Below are 10906 nucleotides of genomic sequence, written 5' to 3'. Positions count from 1 at the left end.
AGCCATGTGTTGCGCTGATAATGACGACATGTGTGCGTGTGCATCTAAGAGAGAGTGTTTACTCTCCAGAAGGTGCTTGCCCTCATTCAATGCAATGTAACAATGTATAAGCAAAAGCAATTTGTTGGCCTTAACTTACCAGTCCCAACCCCCCTGTTCTCAGGCCTCTGACACTGCAGACAGGAGGGGTAGTCTAAACACAAGTTAGACTCTCCATCTTGAGTTTCTCCTGAGTCCACAAGACATCCACATGCATGTCCCAGAGTAGAACCATAGTCTTTGCTTGATTATCTGTGTTCTGGACAGGAAAGTAAGACGTAACCGGCTGAGTTGTTTTTATCAGAGAGTCAGATGAGGAGAGACGTGAGTGATGAAAAGAGATAGAGAGCTGGGACGACAGCTGTTTGACAAGGGGGGGGCAGCAGGAGGAGGGAGCACATGTGAAACATCGAATGTAAAAGATAGAGGATGCAACACACTGGAGAAACAGAGTAAGACGTCTATACACTAAGAATGAGTGAATCTCCAAGAGAGCTTGAGGTAGGACTTTTCCAAAATAACGCAGAGTTTACTATGTTCGATGTTGCTTGTGTGATTGTTTTAGTTGCATGAAACTGGAGCAGAGCCAGAAAAGTTTTTATCAGCATATTAAGTAACTTTGTACATTTTTAAGAGTAAGACAGAAAACATACTGTACATAGATAATAATATGCTGTATGATGCTACTGAACTGTAAAGTCATACCTGAATAGTAAAGTATATATCAGTTGATATATCTAAGTATATAATTAGGTTTCTCTGATTAAAAGTTAAAATACACGAACATCCACTTTGTAATGTTTCATATCATGTAGCTGCTCTTGATAATGTCTGATGGTAAAGTTTAGTTTCTGAGTAGTGGGATCTTACAAGCCAGTGGTGTTTGTTGCTGAGTGTAGCGACATCGGAAATTCCCAATGAAAGTAGTGAGAACGGAAATTCCCAAGTGGTTCGAGGAAATATTGAGAGGCCTCTTGTGCATAGCAGTTGAAATTACTCAAGCTTCGATGTAACGTTAAGAACTTGTGTGTTGGGGGGAGGTGGGTGATCAGTGGGTTCTGGGGTACCAGGATCTCTGTTAAAGCTCATGTGCCCAGCGCTACAACAGATCTTTTTATGTGGCTTATCAATCAGTAATGATGACACAGCTGATTTATGTGAATGTACATTTCATCACTATTGAGTAAATATATCAGTGGCTCCCAACCTGGGGATCTGGACTCTAAAGTGTCAACAGATGACTGATAAGACAATAAAACCCCACAAAATGTTGCTTAATTTTTCTGGCTTTTTTCAAATCTTTGCTTTTTTTTAAACTTCTGGACATGTTTATTAAAATGAAACCCCCTGAGAGGGAGACATCACTGTCTGTTTAAACCAGTGGTTCCCAACCAGGGGGTCGGGACACCCCCTAGGGGTTGCCAAAAATTGACACGGGGTGGCAAGGCCTTCTCCATTTTAAGGGGTATGAGAACTTAAAATTTCATGCATTTAATTTATTTCTGTAAAGAAAACTAAATGATATTGTTTTTAGTTAAAATATAATTTGAGATTATTTAATCTTTAAAGATCTGAACACCAGCTATATTCAGAGCCTAAACTGCCTCATCCTAAATCATTAAGAAGAAAACATTGAATTTGTCAAAAAAGAAGCCTATTATATATATGTATGTAAAGTATATATATATTTTAAACATAATACAGAGGATTGTATAAAAAGTTCCCCTAAAATGATGATGCAATATTCACAGGAAATAATCTGCTCAAAATTCACCCAAATTGTTGTTTTACACAAACTTCCTGCTGTTATTCCATTGCGTGTTAATTGTACATTTATAATTGATTCTATACTGTTATTATTATTAATTGAATATAATATGAAATATCCATAAAATATGTCACTATTGGTCATCAGTTTACTCAATGATAGAAAAGGGGTCCTTTAAGGAAAAAGGTTGGTAACCACTGGGTTAAACTGCCCTTAGACATAGATGAGGATTACTATAGATTACAATAAAAGTTGAAAACAGTGGGCTACATTATTCTAACATCTGCACTGGGCTTGTGTGACTGCCCATCCATCAAATGATGTATATTTCTACATTTATGTTATTTTGGTTGACCCAGTTACATTCCTGCTTCACTTGTTCCCTTCCAGACTCAGCTATCAGTCCAACCATCGTCACAGCCAGAACCTGAGAGGCAGCTTCAGCCTCCACCTCTGTTTCAGCTGCCACTCCCCACCCAAGATCCTTCCACTACCCATCAACTAACCCAGTTCCAGCCTGAGCTGTCAGAGCTTAACCCCGAGCACCAGCATCGAGCAAAGCCAGGGTGGAAAAACCATCAAAGGCTGCTTCTCCTCCTTCTGGGGTTCTCCTTATGTGCTGCCATTCTGGGACTCATTTATTACATGCATCACAATCTTCAGAATAAGAGCAATAACCGGCCCGGCACAGGTAAGGCCACCAGAAAAATACAATGACGCAACAACATGACACAAGAAATTCAGAATTTTGTCTAACTCTCCTCTCTTCTTCCTGTAGAAACTCCATGTCTCTCCCCAGCCTGTCAGTGGGCCTCGGACCGCCTGTCCATGTCTGATGATCCCTTCACGCAGCCCTGTGATTACTTCTTGTTCACATGTGGATCTGACAGACTTTCACCAGACAGTGGGGGCAGACAGAGAGGTCAGGGTATCTCCGGACATCCACAGAACCAGAAGGAAACGGTTGTTTGGCCGAAGAGGAGAGCACAAAGTAAAGAGAGAGAAGACCAAGGGCTGAAAAAGGACAAAATACTGGACAGAAAAACTGTGCTGCTGCAGTATCTCAAGGAGCTTTTGGGTAGGAGTCTGAAATTACAATGTCTTCTTATGTACACCACTCTGCATTGTAGTGCTTTATCCAAACATATTTCTGTATAAGAGAGTACATCATATCAATGTATTGTCTGAATTGTGTTCTTTCTTGATCTGTCTTTCAGAATCAAGCACCAGACCGGGTAGTACAGCAGTGCAGAAGGCCAAAGGATTCTATCATTCCTGTTTGGACATCAAATCCTTAGAGACCGCTGGAGCAGAGCCCTTCCTTGAACTCATCCAGAAAGTGAGAGATGAAGAAAATGAAAAAAAGAAGATAAAAAGAAATGATAAAATTCATATAAAATGTGGGCCTGATTGTCAAATGCAATCTTCCTTTATCTCCGCTCTTTATTAGTTAGGTGGAATTAATTGTCCATTATACACAGCATCTCAGGCGTGCAAGGCACAAAGAAATTATGCAATATCCTACTGTTAAAAGAGCAGGATTTTTAGCCATGCTAGCAGCATGAAGCCTCATGACTTTGGTGATCCTATGACTTTTCCCCGGGCGCCACCATGAAGTTGACATTTATGGTTCTGTTTCTTTGGTTTATGACAAAATGCCTGCAGGTTTACACTTGCTGCAAAACTAATGACATTCCCATCAGCCTCAGCTCTACTTTGCATTTATTGATATTAACAAATATTGCATGCTGACGTACTAAACTGAGATTGTGAACATGATATAAATAATATACCCACTGTCTTTAATGCCAATGCTAAAAGAGTTGAAATGTTCGTCTCCAGCTGACTTTGTGATGTTAAGTGTTGATTTGTTTTAAAACGAGAACCCTGTAAAAAGTTCCTAAATGTGCAAAGCTAACATTTTGATTATGTTAAGAAGGTATGATCTGCATTTTAGCATGTCTTACCATTAGCATTTAGCTCAGAGCACAGTCTCACATCTCTTAGTCTCATTTAAATTAGACTGATTGGTCCAAAGAATGTGCTACAATTACAAATAATAATGTCATAACAATTTAGTTGAGTTTTTCCTGTTTGACAAAAGTATTTATTTTAATATCTGTGTCCCACTCTCTTATTTATGATAATCACTTTTTGTTTATGCAGCTAGGAGGCTGGGCAGTATCAGGCCAGTGGAATCAGACCGATTTCAACTCCACCCTGAGCCTGCTAATGAGAGACTACGCCACCTTTCCATTCTTCAACCTCTATGTGGGCAGAGACCCAAATGAAATTGCCCGCGGGACAACCAAAAGATACATACAGGCCAGTATCCATTAGGATAATTTGTAAGTCCTAACATGCTGGTGGGAACACTGCCATACCCAAAGTAGGCTTTATGCTATTGCTTTAACTCCAGTCTCCTCTTTGTCAACAGATTGATCAGCCAGATCTGTTGATCCCAATTGAATGGGACAGCAAGACACAAAAGTCTAAAGCTAAAACTCAGGTTAATGTCTTAGCCAGACCCCTATTGATTGAAGAAATATCTTTTAATGAATACAACAATATTCATCCATCCCACTAATGCATTCCTTTATCGTTCTCCTGTCTCTTTTCATCCAGACGCTACGTCCTTTCTTGGCATCATGTCAGAGGTACCTGGCACTGTTGGGGGCCCTGCCCAGCCGCAGCATGATCCACGTGGGCACGTTCATCTCTCTGTCCTCTGAGCTCGCCGTGGCTGCTACCCCTCTGCAGTATAGACTGTCAAAAGGCCAGCTCTATCAGCGCATGACCATCAAAGAGCTACAGGTACTGGAGGATGAAGATGTGTCGCTATACGCACACATACTGTGTCTCTATCCGCTGTAATCGTCCCTTTTCTTTATGCCAACAGAGCCAGGCGCCTGCCATTGATTGGTTGGGATGTCTGCAGGCTGTATTCCATCCACTGCCCCTCAGTGAGGATGATGATGTTCTTCTGCATAACTTGCCCTACATTGTGCAAATGTCCCACATCATTGGCAAATGGCTGTACAAGCATGATCTGAGAACCAGGTACTGTAAGTGACACAAAACAACCCACCATAATATAGACTTTTTTTCTTTTTTGACCTTGTGCTGCCACGTTTGATTCCACTCAGCGCCCCCCTTCATACTTACATGGTCCTCAATCTGCTGCACACCCTGATGCCTGCCCTAGACTCAAGATTTTCTGAAACTGCAGGGAATCTGTCTGTGACTCTGGGTAACAGTGACGGGGTGAGTCAACACCAACTTTCTTACACCTACCTTCTATACTGTTTTTTAAAAGCGATGTCACCTACGAGCTGGTTTGTTGAGTCACATCTTCATTATGGGCCTCTTCACCAGGTAGCCCCTCGCTGGAAACAGTGTGTGTTAGAGACTGAGAGAGGATTTGACTCAGTTCTTAGAAACCTTCTCAGTGAAAGGACAGCGCACAGAGAGGTAGGTAGTCATCATGGGGATTTATGACAATAACTGTTTAATTTATAAGGCTAATTTTATGAAGTGTATTTAAGATTTTTATTGTTCAACAGGCAGAGGAGATTATTCAAAATATATTTTCCTCCTTCAAGTCCAAATTACATGAACTAAAGTGGACAGATCAGAAGTCTCTCCAGTCTGTCATGAAAAAGGTAACATGTGAAGCAATTTATTGTACTCATCTTTTTTAAACTGCATTTTGTTAGTATTTTTAATATCAAAGGCCTGTCCTCTTTCTCCAGGTTGAGTCTTTAATTCCAAGACTTTGGACTACAAAGATCTTGAGTGATGCTGAGCTCGACCTGCTTTTTTCCAAGGTACATAACAGACCTGTAACGGCTCTAACAGGTGTATGAAGATTGTATCTTCTTCATTAACCACAGTTAACTCTGCTGACTAACACACCTCTGACTCTACAACCTGTATGATTCCAGGTGACAGTCAGCACAAATAGCTTCTTCTCCAACTACGTCCAGCTACTGTCCTTGTGGCAAAAGAGACGCAGTAAACTCTTGACTGAGCGTACTGAGGCTGCTGATATGTAAGTGTCTGCCTCTATTTCTTTAAGTTGAGAAATATGAATGTTTTAAACACGTATTTAACATTTTCTCATTTTCTTTCAGTCTGTCTGTCACACCATTAATCCTGGGTAATGAGCTCCTCTTTCCCATGGGAATGTTTGTCCCTCCTCTCTTCCATCCTACCTATCCAAGGTAAAGTATACACTAATTTCAAAATCAATATCAATAGGGACTTTTGATTAAACGTTATAATATACAATTTGTTTTAAGGAATGTAAAGATATATCGTCAGTTAAATCACGATATACAAACATGAAGATTACAATCAGTGAGATGAAAATAAATTGTGGTATCAAGAGGTAAAGACATCAGTTTCCTTTCACAAAATGAAATCTGCATTGTTTTTATTGTTTATTCCCTACCTCAGAAATTAAAAAGGATTCTTTAATTCGAAAATATGAAAAAACATTTACTTCGTAGGTTTTTGTCTGAGAAAATCTTTTTCATTTATAATCTGTCTTCAATCTCATTTTGTTAAAACAACTGTGAGGAAATTGAACGTCTCATCACATCCCTGTTTGTTGTACTTTTGTATTTTTTAACAGGGCATTGAATTATGGTGTAATAGGTTTCCCTATCGCCAAAGATATCCTCCACCTGATCCTGCCCGACAGTAAGAGAAGTTCACATTTGTCTAACAGTACATGTTTAGGTTACATACACAGTTAATTACTTCAACAATATACTGTTTTTACGACGTCAACCCTGCCTTCTCTACACTCCACTTACAGACTGCAACGTCATACTAATCTCTCTGTTGTGGTGCAGTTTTTTCTCAGAGTGAGACGGTGCATGTTGTGGGGGAATGTGTGTGGACTCACTACCTCACTGTGACAGAAAAAGCAGGCCGGGGTGGAGTGTTTTCTCTCTCAGCAGCGCAGCAGCAGGAGGTCTGGGTGCAGTATTCTGCACTGCAGATAGCATTGCAGGTGAGCAGCCATCTTCAGGCTTTAGCCTCTGTGTGTAAGAAAACATTAAGCTCATATATCCACATCTTTTTTTCCTCAGGCTTATCATCAGAGTCTAAAGAACCATCCGAGTGACACTTCCCTCTCAGGACTGTCACACACTCGTCTGTTTCTCACATCTTTTTCTCAGGTACTGTGCTTCTATTGTTAGACGTTATCTCCCTTTACTCTCAAATACTGATCCCATTTCTTTTAATGTATCTTTTCCAGGTTAACTGTGACTCCGACCCATACCGTGAGTTCATGCCCTTGGAGCCCTCCTTCCTGATTACAGTCATTTGTGCCAAATCTGACCTGTGCCCTACGAGCCTACAGTGCCCCAATAAAACCCAGCAGCATTTATTACAAACTTGCTGAGTACGCTCAACTAGAAGCCAGCAGGTTTTGTTTTTGGAGTTACTGATTATTATGGATTGTCTGGCAAATTACCTACTCGGTGCTGCAGAAATTAAGCGCACCGTGGATGCTGGCAAACTGTTGTTAGAATAAAGACAACAGGTATTTATTTTGAGAGTACCGACAGTATGTACAGACATTTTTTTGTGTTGGTACTTAGTGTTTTAGATGCTTGAATTTCCATAGATTGCGCAAGCTGTTAAGATGTAAATAAAATAAACGTTTGAAAAACTATTTTCTCTTAATGTTTTACTTTATATACTGCAATGGTAAAACCAATTAGATTAATTTCTCATTATAAAGAGAGTTTAATATGTACGAAAACTGCACGTGCTAACAAAGAAATAAGAAACATAAAAGAAATATATAAAAGAAAAGAAGAGTCTTACTTTTAATATAGTGCAGTCTGCTAAAGTTTTAATTGCTTTTAGTTTTAAAGAGTGTCGAATTGAATAAATGTATCTGTATAAATGTAACTCCCTGATGAAGGCAACAAAGCAGTTTCCTACCAGTAAATTTACATTTATGAATATGGAATTTGGCAAGTAAAATAAGACTAACTATACACACACACACACACACACACTGCAGGAAACCAAAATCTTCATTAATATTTTCAACAATACAATCACAGGTTTTACCAGAAATTGGACTGTTTAACACAAACCTGAGCTGGATAGAATTTATGAATGAATTTAAAATAGATGTCTTAAACTTTGTTGGTGATAAAGTAATAAGTATTGATTGGGTAGAAGTCAGGCTCAATAAACTGAACTCCTCATTAAGTTACAGTGTACTTTTACCTGCTGGTTCTGGACCTGCAGTCTCACAGCAACTCAATTATTGTTATCTTTCAAACCCAAAACCACAAAAACATTTGCATTTGTTTTTAAAACCAGGTCATTGTGTGCCTCTCAAACAATCAGCTGGGCAGTTTTCCGATTTCTTTTCAGAAATATGAAATAGGCTAGCAGCAAAAATGCGGGGGAAAGCTACTCCTAAAAAAACCTCGCCCAGGGGCGCACAGGGCAATGCTAACATCAACATTAAAGCCCGAGAAAAGACACATTTAAAGGTGTTAAAACAAATAGGGAGAACGACTAAAACTCCCACTGGGAAAGGACTCGGGAAAGCAGGAGCCAAGCGTTTGGGCCGACTATTGAAACGAGCCATCCAGGTCCAAGAGGAGGTCACAGCAAAGGGGAAAGTCTCTTCTCTACCAAGTGAGTGGCGGCTAACGGGACGCTAGCTGTTCGCTGTTAGCTTGGTTTAGCTATATAATATAATAATAGCACTCACAGATACGAGTTTATAAATGTATGTTTTTATTTTGTGGTTTTTAGTACAGTCTTCTTGTTACTATTTTAACTTGCTCCAGCCAACAGTTAGCCGAGCTGGTAATGTAATTATTATTTTATATTTTTATTTTATTTAATTTGGGGTCAGGACGTCATAGGCAGAGGAGGCGTTGCTAGGAGATTTTAGATTTATACATTGATAGTGTTATATTTTTATATTTTTTTAATCAATAAATAGAGAAATTAAATCAAGTGCATTTGAAATATAACTATCAAATAAAAATATACAGTTAATATCATTTTTTTATATCATATTATAACATTAAAAATGAATTCTAACAAGGTGTTTCTCACATTATAACAATATATTTTCACATTATTACGAAATAAGTTACGAACTTACCACACTTTTCTTGAAACATCAAAATAAACCACAGAAACTTTTGTTGTTATAAATAGCATTATACTATTTATCTTGTTATAATGTGAAACGTTTCATGTTATAAGGTGATAACTTTACATTGTTATAACAATATGTTTTCATGTTGTAACTTGATACGTAGTAAAAACATTAAAATATATTGTAATACAATACACTTTTCACTTTATATGGTAATACTGATCCTATTTTTTTCTGGCGTGGCAGCAATATGCTACCGGATTATTATACTATATTATTCAGTGACACTTTGTGTACATTTTATTTCCTAATATGAAGGTCTAGCTGCTGTTTTAAACCTCTCTTTGTACCAACAAGAATGCAATTCTAGGCAAAGATGCCGAAACCTGTATGTATTTAAAATTGATCTAATAGTGGTCAAATTTAAATATATTCAGGATACTTATAAAACTTATAAAATACCAACAATGTGATGTTTATTTAAAATTGTAGAGTTTTGCCAACTCATCCATAATACTACAAAATAAACAGGTACAATAAAATAGAATTATATAGACTTTACTATTTTTTATATTAGACTATATGTTTATCCTATCTTAAGATGCAAATTCTGTATTCTTGTGTCCTCTGTTTAATTTATTATATTTTTTTTCTGGTCTTTCTTGATCTTTCAGAGACTCCTGTTCGTCTTTTCAAGCATCAGATTCAAAGTGGGGCCGAGAATGCCCCCAAGACAAACACTGCAAGGCCAGCCTCGCCTCAGGTCTCCCAGCTCATCCTCAGTGTGGTTTCTCAATGCAAACACCGAGGTGGCATGTCTATGGCCGAGCTCAAGCAGACGCTGGCTGCTGAGGGCTACAATGTCACCAAGAACAGCAGGCAGGTGAACGTGGTGACCAAAAGGCTGGTTAACAATGAGACACTTGTACGAACTACAAGAAGTATATCATTCAGACTCAACAATAAGGTAAAGAACCTATGCCTGTATAATTTGGTAACCTGTAAATTTGGGCTTGGGATTTATGAGCAGCAGTGTTCTTCCCCATGTGGTGCAGTGTTGACTTGATATTTATATTTAAATGCAGAAGTTTGTCTTGTCAACAGTAATTAAAATTACTTGTAATTTTTAATCCTTCCTACAAAAATCAAAAACAGACGGACACAAAGCAAGTAAAACCAAAAGGAGATGTGAAGCAGGGCAAAACAGCCATCAAATCCTCCAAAGAAGCCGAAAAGTCACAGAGACAAGCCAGAAAGACTCCCAAACCAAAAAGCAAGACTCCCAAACCAGCAGCCAGATCGCACAAACCAACCGGCAAAACTCGTAAAGCGGTAACCAGGTCACAAAAACCAACCGGCAAAACTCGTAAAGCCGTAACCAGGTCACAAAAACCAACCGGCAAAACTCGTAAAGCGGTAACCAGGTCACAAAAACCAACCGGCAAAACTCGTAAAGCAGTAACCAGGTCACAAAAACCAACCGGCAAAACTCGTAAAGCAGTAACCAGGTCACAAAAACCAACCGGCAAAACTCGTAAAGCAGCAGCCAAATCGCACAAACCAATGAGGAAGACAGCCAAACCAAGAAGAAAATCACCAAAGCCAGCAGGGAAGAAACGCAGATCTGCAACAAACCAAACCGTACGGCTTCGAAAGGGACCAAGGAAGGCCCAAACGGCTCGGAGACGCCGACCAAAGCAAAATCAACAGCCGTATAAAACATCCCGGAAAAGACAGCCACCAAAACGGAGGCTTCCAACAACGAGACCAAGGATGAGAACTCGGCGACGCCCGGTTACCAGGAGAGCAGCTTACTACTATTAGAATTAGCATTCAGAGTAATTAATGGTGAGCAGTAATAAACTCAAACCTCTCCAGCAACCTGACATTGTATATTCTCTTTTGATGCATCAACCATGTTGAAAACGTATTTACTACCGTCTTAT

At 39.1% G+C, this 10906-nt stretch overlaps 2 protein-coding genes across 3 annotated transcripts; both read left to right on the top strand.

Annotated features, from left to right (window-relative positions):
- Positions 1-381: 381 nt before the first annotated feature.
- On the top strand, positions 382-7496 carry kel (Kell metallo-endopeptidase (Kell blood group)). Of its 2 annotated transcripts, none has more exons than XM_051406031.1 (18): positions 382-540; positions 2198-2498; positions 2586-2885; positions 3025-3146; positions 3974-4132; positions 4245-4316; positions 4433-4621; positions 4707-4867; positions 4954-5071; positions 5183-5278; positions 5371-5469; positions 5560-5634; positions 5752-5858; positions 5941-6030; positions 6444-6511; positions 6667-6827; positions 6907-6996; positions 7077-7496. In XM_051406031.1, the coding sequence occupies exons 1-18, from the start codon at positions 514-516 to the stop codon at positions 7221-7223; spliced, it is 2382 nt and encodes a 793-aa protein (XP_051261991.1). In that variant the 5' UTR covers positions 382-513; the 3' UTR covers positions 7224-7496. The 2 variants fall into 2 exon arrangements, with proteins under 2 accessions (XP_051261991.1, XP_051261990.1); XM_051406030.1 differs by having other exon boundaries at positions 5353-5469.
- A 166-nt stretch (positions 7497-7662) lies between these two features.
- Positions 7663-10841, top strand: LOC127366809 (histone H1.3-like). Its single transcript, XM_051406133.1, has 3 exons — positions 7663-8485; positions 9635-9927; positions 10116-10841. The coding sequence occupies exons 1-3, from the start codon at positions 8242-8244 to the stop codon at positions 10782-10784; spliced, it is 1206 nt and encodes a 401-aa protein (XP_051262093.1). The 5' UTR covers positions 7663-8241; the 3' UTR covers positions 10785-10841.
- Positions 10842-10906: the final 65 nt, after the last annotated feature.

The sequence above is a fragment of the Dicentrarchus labrax genome, unplaced genomic scaffold, assembly GCF_905237075.1.
Source record: "Dicentrarchus labrax unplaced genomic scaffold, dlabrax2021, whole genome shotgun sequence".
NCBI lineage: Eukaryota > Metazoa > Chordata > Actinopteri > Moronidae > Dicentrarchus > Dicentrarchus labrax.
The sequence above is the reverse complement of the archived record's forward strand: the minus strand, read 5'-3'. Positions and strand labels throughout refer to the sequence as shown.